Source organism: Bradysia coprophila, unplaced genomic scaffold (genome assembly GCF_014529535.1).
Source record: "Bradysia coprophila strain Holo2 unplaced genomic scaffold, BU_Bcop_v1 contig_138, whole genome shotgun sequence".
Lineage (NCBI taxonomy): Eukaryota > Metazoa > Arthropoda > Insecta > Diptera > Sciaridae > Bradysia > Bradysia coprophila.
The window spans coordinates 2,138,376-2,157,918 of record NW_023503409.1 but is presented as its reverse complement, the minus strand read 5'-3'; the positions used below and the strand labels follow the sequence as shown (position 1 = coordinate 2,157,918).

Below are 19,543 nucleotides of genomic sequence, written 5' to 3'. Positions count from 1 at the left end.
AGAAAAGATCTAAATTTGAACCCTTGTGAGGTGCACGTTATCGAAGATAACCCTATCCCGTTATACTGTAAAAACGAATTTTGACAGGCTGAAAACAACCGACCGTCATCCACAGAAGCAAACATAACCATAACTCAAACAAATTTGTTCGTTAAAACTTCAAAGTGAGGCTGTGTTGGCTTCTCTGTGGATGACGATTGACATTTTGAACGGCCTTGAAAGAAACCTATACGGGTCATAGGTCTGCTCCAAGGTTATTTCATCTGTCAAAACGTCATCCATGACATAATCAAAAAATTATTGTTGACAAAATGTTCACAAAAGCGTTGAGGTTGTGGGCCTGTGGATGCTCTCGTTTGTTTTCGACTTGTCAAAAGTCGTTTTTACAGAACGATGGAACAGACCTATAGGTTTCTTTCAAGGTGAAATGAAATGTCATTCCGTCATTCATAGAGCCATAACCTCAACACTATTAACAATGCTATTGTCAAAATAACAAAGAAAAATAAGTTGTGGTTATGCTTCTATGGATTAAATCGGTTCGTGTTCGGTTCATTTTGTTCGGCTTAACCGTTGCTTGGAAGGAACCTATATACCCAACAGTAACTTTAAACATCGCAAGTTCGATTAAAAAACTTTCGAACGGCGTCTCAACATCGCACAACCAGTCTTTTTTCTCACAATCATCATATGGATCAAATGTCATTCGAATTGTGAAGACGGGCGATTGTTTGTATTTTTATTATTTTATGCTTAAACGTTTCTCTTGGATGTAATTCAGTTAATTATTTTTTTACGAAATCAGATCGGTACGATATACAGAGCGTTCTTGTTATTTTGTGTAGTGAATTTGAAAGGAAATTACGTATCAGTTATTTAGTTATTCCGAAAGGATTAACTCCAATTTCATACATCTGACGTGTTTTACGTGTAAATGTTTAATAAAGTTGCATTGATTTGCGATTATATTACTTCAATCGAATAGTTCTCATATCAAGAATTCATCAATTTTTAATGAAAATTTGTGAAATACTATAACTCACTATCTTTCAATGTGTTGCGTTGAAATTTTTATTTCGCATACACTATCACTGATGTGACCGTAACGATTTTAGTATTTAATCGAACGTCTTTGTGGGAATAGATACTTTCATAAATATATCAATGCTCTTTAACAAATGTTAATACGTTTTATCGTTGAATAATTTTTAATTATCAGTATTAATATAGACGTTGCCTTTGTTTGTACTGTTTATTGAATTAGTGAGTTGAACAAAATGTTAAGAAAAATTTTGATCGTTGGAATAATTTCATTGTCTGTTGCTGCCGGTAAGTAAAATCTAGCATAATCTAATATTTATTGGTTTGATGTGATGTTAAATAGTGAATTCGTTGAAAACAAACCAATTAGAATTGAAAATGTTTGTTCAGCAATGATTGACAATAAAATCATTCGTGACTCATCATTCTACGTTCTTGGATATAGTCAGTCACTTGAGCTCATTGGTCGTTTCACAATATCCATGCAATGTTTTTCTTCTCTTTTCTTATCTTGTTCCATGACCGACATTACAAATTCATGCAGTTTACTGACCAGAGACGAGAAAAAAAAACTTCAGTGGACTTGTCAATTTTATAAAAAGTGAAACGACGTGAAAAGCGTCGAATCTTGTACTTTGCACTTAACTATCAATATTGTTAAACAATCGAGGCCTTGTCGTCCAATGTTTGTTTTTTTAGTGGAACGATCTGAAATCGTTCTCAGATAATTTCCATGTTACATTGTTGAGTTATTTTAATTGTAAATACAATGAGAAAGGTTTAGGGTTTTCAAGTTCTCCGTGCAAAAAAAAAACAGTTCAAGAGTGGTAACATAAGCCTATAAAATCGAATGGAAATGGATCCAATCATGGTTTAACCATTCAACAATTACTCGTTAGCTGTTGCTACAATTCTGAGAAAGTGAATCATTAAAACCGCTGAAACATTCTACGTGCACTGAGCATATTGGTATTGTATGTTTTTGTAATGCTCTTTGAGTGCGATACGTTTAATAATTTGAATGAGATTAAGTTTCAAAATGGAAAAATGTTAACGAAACAATGTAGTAGACAACACACGGTTCTAATTCTTAAAATTAATAAAATGGTTATTAATACCGTTGTTTGCATCTAGTTTAAAAATGATTTAAACTTAAAATCAATTTTTGAACTTAAAATCACTTGGCATTATTTATCGACGAAATATAATTATTGTTCTCTTTGCACAAAGCACTCAGAACCGTCGTTCGATAGTAAATAACAGTAAACTCGACTAAATAAATCCAGTTTCGACAATCAAACTAGAAAATAAAAATAGACCGAAACGTTCCGAATACTATTATCAGATGCCAAAGCTACAAGACATTGAACTTTGTACGAGTCGACACAATGACGTGAACATTTTAATGAAATTGAAAACTTGTTTTTCACTCCATACTCACATTGCTTAACACAATTATGCTTTCGTGTTATATCACACACAGCTACCTCGGATTCGTGCATTTTTTTGCACTCGAAGATTTTCTGTGCATGATACAGCTTAGAAAATGATTTATCATGTTGACATGTTTGATGTCAGTAATACTATCACGACACGAAGTTGTTGCATCAAATGCAATGTATGCCACAATGAATTGAAATTCTAACACTTTCATTTTATCTGTTGTCGTTACTATAATTGGAAAATCATTGACCTTTTTAACCCTTGGCTTAGATAGGAAATACAAACAGAAACAAAAAATCGAGGGATTAATGGCGAATTCTTGACTGGCAATTTAAGACGAATACGAGTATTCAAAAATGATGCGTCTGATCGACCAGCGAAATCATTTTAATGAAATGGTAAAATTGGGGGTTAGACAGGGCAAGCTCTCCATTTGCATTCGTCGATCGTATACATACATCCAGTTATTTTATCGTTGTGAAAATGTGAATCAATGAAATGTATAAAGACAACAGCCATTCATCGGACTTTGTAACCGTAAATGAGTACTTTCCGTCATCGCTGATAATTGTTATCGAATAAATACACGATGGAGCTGAAATCGAATTTTCTATAAATTGTATGGTTCGTTAGATTTTACTTATATTATTTGTATGTGTTAACGGATTGAAAAGCATAGCCTAGCCATAGCCATACATTACATTCAAGTGAACCATGTAATTGACTTAGGCAACGCAATACAAACTGAAAGAAATAATTTCTTGAGAAAAATGCCACAATTTTTCTTTTTGCATTTAAGTTAACTTATTAACGATTCAATGTCATTACTATCCGGCTTACATTTACAAAGTCTTTGTAAACAGAGTTTTTCTTCGACAAAGTCTATCACTGTTTTCGATAATACTTTTATGTTTGATTGTTTGACGATTTATTCGATCTGGGATCCAGATTCTCTAATACTCCAACTGTTTTAAAGAACACAAGAAACTAATCGAATAAAAACTTTGGATGGGTTTTGTATACACAGCGTACAATATATGTAAATATTAAGAAAAAACTAATGCGAAAATAGTTACCTTGACTGTGAAATCTAAAAAAATGAAGGCCGATGCCTAATTGCCATTTGGTTAATTATTTGCAGATTACTTTGCAATCAGTGACTCTGCTAAGCATATTACATTATGTAAAATGTTTGCTCATTTTATACGAAACACACAAATTTCTTCAGTTTAATCAATCAATCTGCCAATATTCCGTAGTTTTACTTATCAAGTCACTTAATCTCAATTTCGAACTTCGCATCGGGGTTTTTTTTAAACAAGTTAACAGGATCTCAATCCCAATTAACGTAAAATTAATCTCTAGTTTCTATTTCAAGAAAATGATTCACTTATTTGTAAGGTCAAGGCTAGTCAAGTCAGGCAACAAGATGTTGCGTTTCTTGAATTTAAAATGATAAAACGGTCGTCTCGAGTTATTAATTACCTATACATCGTTATATAGCCGGTCTAACTCAGCTAACTACTGCGTAATGTACACTCACATTTTCAGCTCGTTTTTGCTTAGAACAAAAGCTTTGTCCGGGAACGTAAAATGTTGTGTTCTAAATCAAAAATAATGAATTGCCTTCTCGATCTTACATTACATTACTCATCGAGTTTAAGAAACTCATTGCTACTGCATATAGTGCGTATACCTGTTGGAATTATGGTTGTATTCCAGTACGGAATCTCAATACCTACGTGTCAGCTCACAAATGCTAATTTTGGACATAAAATTTCTTTTCTTCATTCAAAAAATCAAGTCAAAATGGGTTTCCACTCAGTTCAATAACAACAAAATGTCTTTATCATTTGAGTTCAATGTTAAGTGGATGAAAGATATCGTAATCGTTAGGCACTGATAAAAATGCTAATCGATCAACTGTTTTAAGAATATCTTTTTTTTCATTACAGCTACAGTTTCCAGCAACGAAATAGACATTGACAAACTTAAGTCTCAACTACCTGAAGGTATTATACCCGAAGGTTTTAACACATCAGCGCTGCCAACAGCAGATGATGCCAAAAAGCTATTCAAAGAAAAGTGCCAGAAGGCTTCCAACAGCGATGAAGCATTCCAGACAGCTGAAACCGCATCGGAGGTGTTTCGAGACTGTCTGACGGGTTTGGTTGATTTCGAAGCACTGCAAAAGGAAATTGAGACAGCACAGCCTAATGGTGACTTAGATATAGTATTTAATAAGTGAGTTCATACGATCATTAGCTGATAAAATTGCAAATTAATTTCAAAACCATTAATGCAGATACTGTCGCAAGCGAACCATTGCCATTGAATGTATGAACGTTTTCACCGTTGCCATTGAGCCGTGTCTAGATGAAAAAGAAGTGGCCGGCAAGACAACTTTCGTCAAAATTTTCACGAATTTATTGAACTTCGTTTGTCACAAAGACGGTGATCAAATTGCATTGTTCATTGCTGAAAAGGGACCGGAATGCTTTAACAGCAAAAAGGACGCATTGATCGCTTGTATAAATTCCACAATGTCGGCTTACATACCATCGGAAACGCCTACAGTAGATAATCTGCCGCAACTAGTTATGGGTGTGCAACAATGCAAGTGAGTACTTTTTACATAATTGTGTACATTATACCAGCAATTATCGTTTTCTTTTCAATCAATAGCGACATGAATACTCTGCAACATTGTGTTGTAAAGGAATTGGAGTCATGCGAAGAGTCCACACCTGCTAATTTAGTTGAATCGATGTTTAAATTTGTGCGAAATGAAACTCCATGTGCTAACATGACGGTAAGTACTTTCACATAGTTTTCATGAAAAAAGCTTTTGCAAAAAAAGTGGGTTGGTTTTCGGTGGAAAGAGCAACTATCACTTTTAGATTATGAGCTACCATCACTAGTCACTGGTCAAAGTTTAATATACAATGCGAGAATTGCTTTAAAACTAACTTCTTATGTTATTCGCTGGGATTTTTTTTTGTTTTTGCTAGCAGTCAAGGGCATTACTTGCGTTCTATCTCACTGGCAATAATATAAAAGTGAAAACCGTTTTTTGTACACCTATTGGTTGCTAAATGCCCATTTTCGGTTGTATTTCTTCCTTACATCATCTGTTAAAGAATTCCCTTCGTAACACTGCACTGATGTCGGCTCAACCTAGAGCATTTAAAATTACTTAAATTATGTTGGGAAATTCATTCAAATTCTTCTAGTGAACATGATTAATAGAACCAGAAGGATGAAGCTATTGCTTCGATTCAATTCCAAAGTTATTCAAGAAGATTTCCAATCTCAAACGGGTTCGTCGTTGCTAATCGCATGTACATTACCATTCCTGTCTCGAAATAGTTTCTAATCAAATTGACAACGACGATGACGACAATAAGTCTTATCCGTTCGATGTAGCTTTTTTGGAGTTAAATTCTTAAAAAATCAAAAATTTTATTTCAAGAATTTTTCTGAAATTTGTTAAGAATTTTATTCAAACACCATGTATTTGGTATTATTTCCGCTGAGTCAGTCCACCGAGGTTGAAGCTATAATCGTTTAGCTTTCGGTTCTTTTTTTGCCATCTCCACTTTTATTTTACACAAAAATTATTATTTTATTTTGCACTTATCCGGCACAAATATTCATCCATTTAGTTGCCTAATTCCTCAACATTAAAGGCCACCAAAAGCGCAGCCTTCACACCGAAAACATCATGGACGATCCTTTCAACCGCCTTGGTGACATTGGTGGCGTGGACATTGTAAGAGAAAGTAATACCAAAAGTTTTTATTTTTTAATTTTTGTGATCCTAAATATTACATTTTTACCGTGTCACTCGGTAAGTTCAAAAGTAATTAGGTTTCCTCGAACTAAAAATAGTTTTTTTTTATGTATCTTTTGTAATCGGAACGTATAGTTGGATAGGGTTTTTGTTCTACTATTGAACAAATTGGTTGGTCTAAATCGATTTTAAAAGTTAGACATAAATTGAGATTTCTAAAAAATTTTATTTTGTTTCCCACTCATGTGCTAAATTTAAATACTGAAAACGGTATAATGTGTAACTGAATGTCAATGTAGTAAGTCAATAAGATGTCGTTGTTTTTGTATATGGTGCATTAGTATATACAATTCGAGATAAAAAAAAGCCTAAAAATAAATTTATGCAATTTGATGTAAAGGGTAAGGCTAAGACCGTATCACCCTGATATTAATAAAGAGATTTATGGTCAATAATTTGAGTGTATGAGTTTCATTCACACAACTAATTCGTCTTCCAAAACAAAGCGAGATTGTTTTCTGTCGACAACGACCGTGGAGCCCTTCCCTTGCAGTATTAGCAGAGAGAAATTGTGCTTTAACTTTAACACAAAGAAAAGTCTGTGCGTAACCAGAGTCCACTTTGATTACAGAAAACTCCAAACTTTTCTATGTTTTTGGAAGCTAGAGTTCTATAGGGGTCATGAATTAAAATCTTGTTTCGCGCCGAGCAATAGTTTCTGGGCAGCCTTTGAGGGTGTTAATTGTGATATAGCAATAAAAGAGTTTACTAGAATTACAACAATTTCACTTCATACGAATAAAATCAAAACTAACTAACTTCTACAAGAAAACAGTATTTACAATAACTGATCAACAATTTGACAACCGCCAAGCGTTTAACTAGGCCTGTATGTTGTAACTTTACATCAGTTTAGAGGACCAGTAACAACTCGTTGAGGTTAATTTCTTATATTCAAATTTTTCCCACTCTTTTCCATTTATGAAACTGAAGGCCCCTGACTAATGAAATGACGGATCAAATGTCAGTGTTTGTTTGGTAAACAATATTGTCAGTGTTCTGATTCAAATTGAGATTGAAAGCACTAAAATTTAGAAATGTTTTCACATTTATGCCGTATGTGTCTCGAACAATTCAACGATCCGTCGGATGTTGTTCCACTTTTCGAACCACACGAGAATATTTACTACTATCGCATTTGTCATGAGCTACAATTGATGGTTGGTTGTTATTTACAACTTCCCTTAAAAACATTTTATGATGAAAATATTGTTTCCTAGGTGTATGAGGACGATCAGTTGGGCAGCAACGTGTGTCGAAGTTGTTCAGAGAACATTATGAAATTTTATAAGTTTGTTTTAACGTATAAGGAATCAGACCAAAAACTAAGAGAGATGTTAATGAATGCAACCGTGACTCTGGACGATTTAATTGAAGTCAAGCCTAATATAGCTGATTCTGAATGTGATGTTAAAGACACTACTGACTTGATCAATGTAGATGCTGATACAAAAGAATATTTTCCAAAATTAACGATTTCACCGGTTCCCGATCCAGCTGTTTCTGAGGAATCTCGAATAAAAACCGTGAGCAAAAAAGTCCAAATGCAATGTCGATTATGTCCACAAAGATTTACTTTGAGGAAATATCTTGAAAAACACATGCGACAACAGCATTTTCATACACAGAAAAGGCCTAATGCGACCGAAGAATACGAATGCGACATTTGTTCGAAAAGGTTCATTTCAAAGACCAAAATTAGACAACACTTGATCACCCACATAAATGAAGGCAGAAGAAAATTTCTGTGCGTTGCTTGTGGCAATCAATTTTGTTCAAAATTTGGCTTGGCTCAGCACATCAGTGCCATTCATGACAAAGAACAGAAGTTTCAGTGCACAAAGTGTAACCGACGATTTGCTCATAAGCACAATTTAAAAACTCACATGAATCGGCACAACGGTATTCGACCCTATGCGTGCAGCGTATGTAGCAAATCATTCTACGATTCGTCCACTCTGAACGTGCATACGAAATCCGTTCATTCAGGCACAAATGCGTACGTTTGCAGTATTTGCTCCAAGGGATTTAATAGAAATGGTAATTTGAAAATACACATGGTCAAGACACATCACATACAACGACCAAAACTGCAGACCGCTAACAGTATTCAACGTGTGACAATGAAAGTTGAATAAATTTAAAGGAAAACTGTTAAAGGATATTTCTTGGCAAAAAGTTGATTAAAGTACAGAGATTTGCCGGTCATGTTGTTGGTTTGACGCAATGGCCTTGATGTTGAATTAGTGTTTCTATTCGACAGTGGTTTTTCACATAATTTGAATTCTTTGCACTTGTGCTAAGTGGGTTTCATTAAAAGAATGATTATGACAAACCTCACACGATCACATATAGCCGTTCAAGTCTCAGGTCAGCAAATCACAAAAATATCGAATTTGCATTTGTGGGATCGATTGAAATAGCATTATTCCAACGATAAAAGTTATAATTCCACAACTGTACCAAAAATAATAATTCCACATCTTTGTAATTAGCTCACAGAAAATAAAGTCTGGCATTTGTTGACAAAATGATAATTTGAAATTAATTTAAATGTTAAAAATTGCATTAAACTTGTCAATTATTTCGCTATAAGAGGACGAACAATTGTCGAATAAATTTATTAATTCGTTGGCAACTGTTCGCTACACCGAGTATGAAGCTATTTTGGAATATTTTTAATTTATTATTGTTCGTTTTGGTGGCATTCACTCTGGCTGTAATGGCTCAGAGAAAAGTTGCTGATAATCTTCGGGTTGTAAAACATCTACCAGCACATATTGACCCAAGCAAATATGTTTTTCATAAAGGGAAATAAACGTAAAAATAAGTAAACGAATTGAGTGATGTTTGTGTATCTGCAATCTGTACAGTGTATTCCACAACTAAGATCGGTTTGTGATATCATCTACCACATATTTGTGACGCGACATCATCCACTTGAAAACTGGGCTTTGTAAAGTTAAAGTGTTGTAGTACTACTCAATAATTTTAGTGATTCTGGTGAGGTTGTCACGATATCCTAGGCAGTTGAATTAGTATCCTTTGGCTACTTTCCGAGAAGATCACATTAAATGGTCGTCTGGACAAATGTAGTTTGCAGTAACAAATGCAAACATTTTGGCAAAATTAGGGTGGGCGCATCAGCAACCGGACATGAACCAGTAGAATGACATCTATTGATCTTTCAGTTAAAAACTTTTTATTAAGGAAAAAACAATAGGAATCTGACTACTGGTACATGTCCGGAGAGTGGTGATCCACGAGATTAATAACTCGGGGCTAAAACTCAACGAAATGGAATATGAGTCCACCAAGTAGTATATTAACGTGACTAAATTGGAATATGTTCGACCAAATAGTAACATATTCCATCAAATGGTAAAGGAAATGCATATCCATGAAATATTATTTTGAGTAATATATTCTGCCGGCATAAAATTCGACTCGGTAGAATCTTATCCAATCGAAGTACAAGTTGCTTCAATATCCTTCCTGGTGGTATTGTGAAATTCCATCAAGAAGTATTATAAATGATATCGTTTAGAATATTATGTCACTTAATCGTATTACATAGAATGATCAAATGCCATTTTCAATAGACTTGCAATTTGATGGAATATATTACGATTTGGTTGCACCTAATTTTTCTGAATGTTATTTGATAGAATTTAAATATAATGAGCCTGCAATGAACATACAACTGTTTGAGTTCAGGTGTACGTACAAAATGAAGGTTATTATTATGGCATTACCAACGGAGCTTATGGTAATTGGAATCGAATTTAACAACATTGTAGAAGCGATAGACAAGATTGAAAGAAACTTGTGAACAACCTGGTTGCTCGAGGATCAAAAAGAAGATCTATTAGAATTAAGTGAAGCATCGGATCACATGTGATTGTGGTCTTAAAAACTTATAAAGCATTGTAAAGTCAGGAAAAGTAAATAGAGTACCGATAACGGGTACAAGCAGTGTTTATAGTCACGGGTACGGGAATTCGTTCTTAGTGTACTACGTACGTATCTTTAGAAATTGGTGCTAAAGACCGGTATCGTTATCCGCCTTGTGTGGATTGGTTATCATCTGTTGTCAACAGCGACAGAAAAAATAAGCGGTGCAACTAACGTAAAAGTATTCGTATTAAACTCTTGAAAATATTCAGATAAACTGAAGACCAGATTCGATAAAACTTTTGATATCGAAATTAAAATCTGCTCTGCCGTTCTACTAAAAGAAATGAAGGAACCACAGGTGTAGGTTGAATTTTTCTTTTATTCTTTGTTAATCCTGAATGTTATTTTATTATAAACGTAGCAGTTATACCTTAGCTCTAACGCAAACTAAAGAAATCAAACCAAAAATTTATCCTTACTTTTGTCTGTGGCAAATCTTAAATTGATTAACTTTTACTATTGTCTCCATGAATGAAATTTTAATTAAAAAGTTTTTCTTGTTGCAATTACATTAAGCCTAGTTGCACTCTTTAATCGTATCCGTTATCGTGGTAAACGTCTATGCCACTCTGCATTTGCGGATTCAAATCATCAGTCTTCTCATTGGACGTAACGTTATTGCCAATTTCATGATATCGGGTTGGATATGTAAGTTGATTTCCCTTATCCCATGTGTACAGTTCCTTTACAATGACGAAACAATAAAAATGTTAAAATATTCGCATTTTAAACACAAATCTACTCTCAATGTGTACCTTGCTACGATGATTATATCCCACAGTGGTAGTTCGTTTAAATGGATTCGTAAATGATAAATTAACATCGTCCAGGAGTTGATTGCGATACAGGTCCAATGCTAATCGAATTTTAGTATTCCTATCGACTACCGAGTCCACCGCATATAAAACACCACACACTATAAACATTTCGCCGACCTAATTTTTTTTTTTTTGATTTTAAATTTGTTATGCAAACGAGCTTTAAAATCTCATTCTTGATTTCATTCATTATATACCTTGTGGTGATTTATACTTATATTCCAACTGTATTGAGGTATTAAACTGTATGGATCCAACTGTGATGAGGGATAACATTAAATGGAATAAAATGGAAAAATAACAAAGTCAATGCATTATATGGGTGGTCAGTGGACACTAAAATTAGAAAGCATTTTTGGGTATATTTGGTGTCTATATGCGGGTTATACACTTCGTATAATAGAAATGATATCATTGTTACCATTTGCCGATAATGAACGTTGCGGTTGCTTCTGTTTCAACAATTTCCCTATCAGTAGCACCTGCAGTTTTGATTTATTTCAAAAAAAGGTAGAAAGAAAGAGTAAGAAAACTCTCAAAATAAGATTACCTACTTCGGTTGCGGTAGGACTCTAGATTTTTAAAATTTATGTCAATCATGCGGGAATCGTGGTTTTACAGAAAATGAAAAGCATTTCTCTAAAACAATATATAATTGAGATAAAAAATGTCTTGCAGATTGTTCACATATTTCGAAACATGGTTTCTATTCGAACGAAAACATAACACCACTGCACTCACGAAACATTTATTCAAAAATGATCACATCAACGTTGATTTTTTAATTAATACAAATCCTAGAAGTTGAAATCATGTGTGCATTGACTTTTCATACACACGAAATTATTCTGTGAGATCTTTTATTGTAAGTTGCCAACATTGCTTCGAAAAAGTGAAACAAAACAAAACAAATCAAAACAAATCAAAACAAAACATGTTTCGGCCACTTGGCAACAAATTACAAGATCTGTTTTAAGGATTAATATTTGGATTTCGTTAATTATTCTTTTATGGTAGCTTAATTATGATTGGACTTAGAGGTAAACAAAGTGAAACATAAAAATATTGTAAGTATTAGGTCGCGAAACAGCACAAATTAAATTTGTTTTCCGTAGATTTCCCACGGAAAAACAATTTGTTTTTAGCTGTTTCGAAGCAATTTAAATTAAAAAATTTAAAATTTTACTTTGTTTACCTCTAAGTTCAATCTCAATGATGCTACCTGGAAAGAGTGATAATCGAAATCCATGTATTAATCTTTAAAACAGATCTTGTAATTTGTTGCCAAGTGGCCGAAACATGATTTGTTTTGTTTTGTTTTGATTTGTTTCGTTTTGATTTGTTTTGTTTTATTTTGATTTGTTTTGTTTTATTTTGATTTGTTTCGTTTTGTTTCATTTTTTGAAACAAGCATGGTTTACAAAAAAGTCATAGAACAATTCCATGTAATGTTTGCACAGTGTACTCTTGCGAACTTAAATGAAAATAAATCAATGTGATTATTTTTGAATGAATAATTGGTATGGTAAGTGCAATATAGTGTACGTTTTTGATTCAAATAGAAATTCTTCTTCGAAAAGATTAATCGAATTGCGAAGACTTTTTTATCTCAAATTATTTTGTTACACAGAAATGCGTTTCATTTCGCTATCAAACCATGATTACCGCACCTCCCAGTGTGCCATACACCAAACACACAACGCCTCTTGGACTAAGGTACTAAATTGTAGAGGCATAGGCATACCTTTGACGCGAAATTATTACAAAGATCTTGTAAAAGTTTTGGAACAAATAAATGAAGTAAATATCTTCAATTTGAGGTTACGCTTCCGGTATTATTATCATCACAAACAAAAATGTTAATCCCCTCAAAACAAAGCAGAAATTGTTGAATTTCTGTCGTCTAGTTAAAATCGAATCAATCACCAATCAGAAAACTTGTGAGTATTTTCATAATAAAATATAAAATCACTAACGATGCACTAACCTTGGCAACATGTGTGTTATTAGAGTCTGCGGTAGAGTATATAACCCACAAACCGTTGTCGTCTACACTGAAATCCATATAATTGTGTTCGGTTGTATAAAGAAAATTCGGACCAGATGATGCAGCTCTGTATAAACTCCTTGATTCTACACTCATAATACAACATGGAATATACAAGCAAATAATATGTATGGTGAAGTGACAAACACTGTAGTTCATTGTACAACATACCAATTTGTCTCGAATAATCTAAATCATATCGCACAATTTTGTCGCTGTATTTTTCTTGGTAATAAAAGGAACCATTGTACACAGCATGAGCATTTCCCTGTTTGAAGATAAAGGAAAAATTAAAAAAAAAAAAAAATGAACAGCCAACGATGATATTATGGAAATAGGAAGCAATTTAAATAACTTCTGGTTGATGGTATAAACGAGCAGCTCAATGTGTCGTGTTATTCAGTACATCGGAATCAAATATTGAATAATATCAAATGTTGAAGTGATTTTTTAGCCGTTACAGAAAGCGTTGAATTATGAATTTTTGATCTTTATTTATTATAGCAAATTACCATACCAGCACAGTCGGCGGAAAATGTATATAGTAAAAACATGCACGGCTCAACCGTAATATGCAAGAAAGTTTCAAGTTCTTTGCATAAATAATATTTGAATGAAATGCATCTACAGTGTAGACAGGTGTTACAGACTCGTTAACTGCCATTATACCATTTTCATTTTCTTTTGAATCTTTTTTTTTTAACTTACGCGAAATCCTGGTGGTTTGAGTCTATGGATTTTCGGTATGTTATTTCTGTATTTTGCCTTGTTTGCATATTCGTAAACGTGTAAAGTATCCGATTCGTTTGTCGTCCAGATTTTTTCGCCAATATCATCGTTTTTGGGCAACGGATCTTTCAGCCATGAACCATAAGTAAGGTCGGTGAATTTGTGATATACTGGCTTACCGACAGCGTAAAGAACGCAATCTGAATTATAAATTAAATTTAAATAATTTAGTTGTGCATGTAGATAACGAAATTAATTTATAGCAAAAATCAGCAAGAAACATATGACCTTAGTCTCGTCATTTTGATACGACCTGAACTGTAGTTTGCTATGTGAAGTGTGTTCATAAAAGCTTTTCCCCTAATAAGTGATGTCTCCACTATGTCCATGTTTAACCTATACCTTAATGGTATTTAAGTCATAATTTCGGTTGTCCATTTTGTCCCGGACGTATTTCTTGAATAATCAGTTTCAGGAACTATTCTTATCCTCTCAATTTATGAAGAAATTTAATCTAGCTAATGTGTGAACAAAACAATCCTCTATTTTCAATTGGTTAAATCATGTCTACGCATAAATGAAGCGAAACGACTTCATTCGACAATACATTTCAATTTTCTGTTCTGATATGTGTACCTACCACAAAATATGATATAAAATGTACGATTCATGGGTCTATGAAGTAATTTTATGTCGATTAAAATTAAATTACTTTTTTATTTAACATGAGGAATCACTTTATAGCCAGTTTTCGTGTCTCATGTTTAAATTACACAATTTCAAAAAGCATAAAAAAGTGTTTATGCAATTCCGTCGCAAAATGTTTACTTTTTCGTGTATCATTTCAATGGTACTTGACGTACTTTTTATCACTAGTGAGAAAATGGATTTTCATATAACTTTTTGTCACTAGTGGTAAAACGTACACCAACACACCATTGAATGTTGCATGAAAATTGCATAAGATGTTGAGAAATTGGGCATTTTTGTCACACGATGTGGTTTAGTGACAGACACAACCCCATTTCGCAACTTGTTACATAGGTAAAAATAACTATTTCGACGTTTTACACGCAACAGTTTGATATGTGTGACCTAAGTCTTAGCCCTAGTGCCGTAAATAACTAATTTCTTCCAGATCAGTGTTGTCAATCGAATTAAACTCAGTTCTACTGTTTGATAAGGGAAATAATATGTAAAATTAACTGAAAACGAGTAGCTATTTGCAACACTTAGCTTAACACTCATGTATGATCCTATAAAAATAGAAACACTTCGCCCTAACTGTTTTATTGAGATGAGTTTATCTTGAATTTATTTATTGATCGTATATTGGCCATATAATCTGACAAGATACGATTCACATTGATACTATTTCTGACGACACATGATAAACGAACGAAATGACAATAATCTAGTCAGTACACATTTGCGCTTGGTGAAGAAACATTACAATAGAAACCGTATTGACGATTCGCATCTTTTTTTCTTGACAAATTTTCGAGCGTTCGATAAAAACATGAGATCGAGCAGAAATGATTTATATGAAAATGAAACCAAAATCCTTTGGTGGCTGCCTGTTATTGTTTTACCTTGGTGTGTACTTTATCTGTTAGTTTTACTAAATTATCGTGCATTACCTACGCCATTGACGATTAACGATGAAGACGAGGTAAATTTGGCGGTAGAGTGTTCATGAATTTCGTTGTTTATGTTTTTACTACTTTGTCAATGAAGGTCTCTAATGCCAACAAATTTATCGCTGAACGAGCCCAAGAATTGAACAGAGAATTTGCTTCAATCGGACCGAAAGTATTTGGAAGTTTTGAAAACGAAGAATTGGCATTGGAGTTCTTAAAACAAGAACTTGACTACATAATTGCTGAAAGAAATCCTGTTCATGATATCAGCTACGATATACAAAAGTCGTCGGGTAGCCTACAAATCGATAAGACCACCGCTCTATACACCGACATTCAAAACTTCGTCGTAAAATTCAGTCCAGCATCAGCATCTACCAATCACAGTTTACTAGTAAACACGCATTTCGATTCAGTTCCTGTTTCTCCAGGTGCTGGTGATGATGGTATTTGGGTGTCGGTCGTACTTGAAATTGTGCGCGTTCTGTCCAAACAAGATTCGGCGTTCGAAAACACAATTATTTTCTTATTTAATGGAGCTGAAGAAGTCAAGTTACTTGGTTCACATATGTTTATCACGCAACACCATTTGGCTGATGACGTGAAGGCTTTCATAAATCTAGACTCTTGCGGTACCGGCGGCAAAGAAGTAATGTTTCAATCTACACCACACAACAGGTGGATGATGGATTATTATAAAAATGTTGCGACACATCCAACAGCATCGGTTTTGGGCGACGAGTTGTTTAAGGCAGGATTAATACCATCGGACACTGACTTCAGGAATTTTCGAGATTTCGGAAATATTCCAGGTACAATTACATTTCTTGTTGTGAGAAACAGATTGAGTGACTGTCACTGGTATTATTTTCATTTTTCCCTTTTCCTCCTCTCTATACAGGTCTCGACTTTGCCATTTATCGAAATGGATACATCTATCATACCAGATACGATGCGGCCAATCTCGTACCGATGAGTACGTTTCAAAATTCTGGTGATAATATACTGAATTTGATACGTGCTGTAGCTGCTTCGCCTAAGTTATCTGAACCTGCAGTAAGTTGAGTGAGTAAATACGTGGATTCAATATTCGGAAAATATCTTCGTTAGGCTGACGACGGGGAACTCGTGTTTTTCGACTTTCTTGGTTGGTTCATGATAAGTTACACCGCCACTCATGGAATTATCATCAATGTTGTCATCTGTTTCGTATCATGTGTTATAATTTTGCTATCTATGCGTGGAATAAGTATAAAATCGAGTAAGTTAATTGCATTCAACGTCATAGCATGGCCGTATCTGTGCGGTCTCATTGTAGTTGTATAAAATGAAGGGGCCAACCATTGATTAATAATTCTATAATTTGTATAGACTTATCCGCTGCGGACGCTGCAAAGGAATTGGGAGTAATAACAATGGTCCAACTAGTAAGCATAATAGTAAGTCTGGGTCTAGTATTGCTCCTGGCTTTCATTTATGATGCAGCATACCGATCCATGAGCTGGTTTTCGAATCCATGGATGCTATTCGGCATTTATGTTTGTCCGATGTTCTTTTGCTTGGGAATGGGACCAACGTTGTACATCATGTACCAGAAGAAGGTAGCGAAATTCCGATAGCTTTATGAGCAAATTGAATTGAATTTATTTAATCTTACAGCCCTCAGTGCATCTCATGTACTACGTGCAAATGTTTCTTCACTCGCAGTGCATTTTCCTAATATTGATGACTTTGATCCTAACAGGACTTGGCGTTCGATCGTCATTTATTTTAATGTTTGATATTATCTTTTACTCAGCATCCACACTAATAAATGCTTTGTCTGGACTACAGCATCGCCGTAAAGCAATTTTGTTCGAATTTGCTGAATGATTTAAAAACCAAAAATATTTTCAGCTGCAATTTGGATAATAATTCATCTGATGGGTCAAGTCGTGCCGTTCATGTTTTTCTCATACTACACAATTTTCTCTTTGGACATGTTCGTACCGATACAGGGCCGCTCAGATCCATCTATGAATCCTGATTTATTGATAGCTTTTTCGCTGTCTGGCCTGGCATTATTGTTAGGCGGTCTACTCATTCCGGTGCTCAATCTGTTCAAACCAGCTTTTTACATTGTGTGCGGTTTCTTGGTGATATTTCTCGCTTTTGTCATCTGTATGGCCACCCCACTTGGTTTTCCATATAAGCCGAAGGTTTCTACTGAACGATTTTGGATATTCGTAAGAGATCATTTTTAACATTTGGTTCGAGAGAAATTCTTATTTATTCGTACTTTGACAGCATACGGAGCGATCTTTCCATAGTTTTGGCGGAGATTTGAGGAAACAAGATTCGGTCTACTTTATATTGGCCATGGACAGACACACAGCAGATTATGTGTCAGGTACATGTACGATTTTGGAAATAATTCCATTAATACCGACATTCATTTACAGAACTTCCAATGGCTTCCCGAACGTGGAATGACTGTCCATTCGAAATGTTATGCGGAGCGCCGTTATATTCAACGCGAATGTTCGGTCAATCGTGAGTGCTCGCTTCATAATTTTGTAGTGTGAAGTTTTGCGTTCCCCTTAGTCTAGTTTTCAAGTGTGTGAGAAAATATACGAATTGTAATTGTCGTATTTTAGACAACTGATAGCTGATTCAGTGAATGCAAACCGTCAATTCAGACCAATGTTTTAATTCCACGAAAATGGCCTCACTCAATTCACTTTTATATTTTCAGAAAATCCAGTTATTTTGTGCCTGCCGAAGAGCCTGACTTCCCATCAGAAACTACATTAACCCTTCTAAGTTCAGAAATGTCTAGCGAAAGGATCAAACGATTTGAATTTCAACTAATCGGTAGAATCTATTGCAGTTTAACCAAACATATGAATTTCCAAATGTTAACTTTGTAGCACCTGATCACATGGTCATGGCAATATCACCACTACCTGGACATGAAATGCTTGATTGGAGTCTGCTCGATTTTGTACCGTCCAACGTACAAATTTGGAATTCCAACGTCGGTGATCGTCCCACCTATTTCGTTCAATCAGCATTTGGCAGTGGAATAATGATTTTTACCTTAGACATACAGGTGAGTCGATGTGTGGTTTGCATTGTGCTCACTCAATCAGAATGTTCCTTAATTCTTAGATGGAATCAGGCCAAAATTCAACGGCTCCATCATTCGATATAGCTGTTATCGGACACTACAATCACTATAACGACCATGAAACAGACGAATTCAGAGAGTTTATGCAGACATTCCCTGAATGGGCACACATAACGCCGTGGATTAGTTCGTACAATAGCATGGTATTTTAAAGATATATTCTTAAGAGTAAAGTTCCATTAATTTGGATTTCAAACAATAAAAACGTAATACTCGTACAATCGGTGAGTTATCTTTACAATTCTCTATTCCAATGAATTACTTTGGTATTCATTGAAAACGAAAAATAATAGCAAATCAAAGTGCTCAAATCAATTTTGTGGCGTTGGCACAAACTATATGCGTTCAGTTGCGCAAAAAATAAAACAATGTCGCAGTTGATTTCCTTTTTATTAATTGCACTTTTGCCGGTTATCCGTTTCGTGCAATAAATGAAACCGAAAGTCAACCAATTGAATTTCCATTCGAATGGAAATATTGTTGACCATGCGATTGACGGTATATGTTTTGGAATATGGGATGCATAATGGGATATTGGCAGATAGTATACGAGAATTTCAATTTATTTTCTTTTGGTATAGTTAAATGACGTTTTATTGAAACCATGTGAACATTTGGATTCTCTCTTGTTTTTTAAATTCAATGTTCACAATGTTACAACTTTGATTTCATTGAAATGAAATCAATGCAAAACTGACAAGCTCTTTAGCGTTTTTACTGCCGGCGCCATGCGAAAGTTAACAATTACAAAGCAATTTGTTCTCTGCGAAAATGTTCGATTAGAATATTTTCGGTTAGTTTTTCATGCGGTAGACAGTAAAACAGACTACACTGAATGCTGCTACG

General features: G+C 34.5%; 4 protein-coding genes across 8 annotated transcripts in view; 3 read left to right on the top strand and 1 right to left on the bottom strand.

Moving 5' to 3' along the window:
• Positions 1-690: 690 nt before the first annotated feature.
• On the top strand, positions 691-6,732 carry LOC119073400 (27 kDa hemolymph protein-like). 4 transcript variants are annotated; one of them, XM_037178830.1, is made up of 6 exons: positions 691-809; positions 1,220-1,329; positions 4,440-4,728; positions 4,790-5,104; positions 5,170-5,296; positions 6,150-6,732. In XM_037178830.1, exons 2-6 carry the CDS (start codon positions 1,278-1,280, stop codon positions 6,258-6,260), a joined length of 894 nt encoding a protein of 297 aa, XP_037034725.1. In that variant the 5' UTR covers positions 691-809; positions 1,220-1,277; the 3' UTR covers positions 6,261-6,732. The 4 variants fall into 4 exon arrangements, with proteins under 4 accessions (XP_037034725.1, XP_037034729.1, XP_037034726.1 ...); XM_037178831.1 differs by having other exon boundaries at positions 731-809; positions 1,231-1,329; XM_037178833.1 differs by having other exon boundaries at positions 809-930; positions 1,231-1,329.
• Positions 6,733-7,308: 576 nt separating this feature from the next.
• Positions 7,309-9,167, top strand: LOC119073397 (zinc finger protein 557-like). 2 transcript variants are annotated; one of them, XM_037178828.1, is made up of 3 exons: positions 7,325-7,497; positions 7,558-8,262; positions 8,327-8,504. In XM_037178828.1, the coding sequence occupies exons 1-3, from the start codon at positions 7,375-7,377 to the stop codon at positions 8,384-8,386; spliced, it is 888 nt and encodes a 295-aa protein (XP_037034723.1). In that variant the 5' UTR covers positions 7,325-7,374; the 3' UTR covers positions 8,387-8,504. The 2 variants fall into 2 exon arrangements, with proteins under 2 accessions (XP_037034722.1, XP_037034723.1); XM_037178827.1 differs by having other exon boundaries at positions 7,309-7,497; positions 7,558-9,167.
• A 1,358-nt stretch (positions 9,168-10,525) lies between these two features.
• Positions 10,526-19,543, bottom strand: part of LOC119073381 — a 37,884-nt gene continuing 28,866 nt past the window's right edge. The window contains exons 17-22 of the mRNA XM_037178806.1: positions 13,868-14,088; positions 13,331-13,427; positions 13,100-13,245; positions 11,310-11,369; positions 11,050-11,229; positions 10,526-10,977 (exon numbers count right to left, since the gene is read on the bottom strand). Of these exons, the coding sequence (XP_037034701.1) occupies positions 10,825-10,977; positions 11,050-11,229; positions 11,310-11,369; positions 13,100-13,245; positions 13,331-13,427; positions 13,868-14,088 (857 nt within the window). The 3' untranslated portion in view covers positions 10,526-10,824. The remainder of the gene's footprint in view (positions 10,978-11,049; positions 11,230-11,309; positions 11,370-13,099; positions 13,246-13,330; positions 13,428-13,867; positions 14,089-19,543) is intronic.
• Positions 15,118-18,922, top strand: LOC119073382 (endoplasmic reticulum metallopeptidase 1-like). Its single transcript, XM_037178808.1, has 12 exons — positions 15,118-15,560; positions 15,626-16,340; positions 16,430-16,584; positions 16,639-16,789; positions 16,900-17,129; positions 17,188-17,368; positions 17,425-17,753; positions 17,815-17,917; positions 17,970-18,060; positions 18,263-18,381; positions 18,438-18,619; positions 18,679-18,922. The coding sequence occupies exons 1-12, from the start codon at positions 15,276-15,278 to the stop codon at positions 18,847-18,849; spliced, it is 2,712 nt and encodes a 903-aa protein (XP_037034703.1). The 5' UTR covers positions 15,118-15,275; the 3' UTR covers positions 18,850-18,922.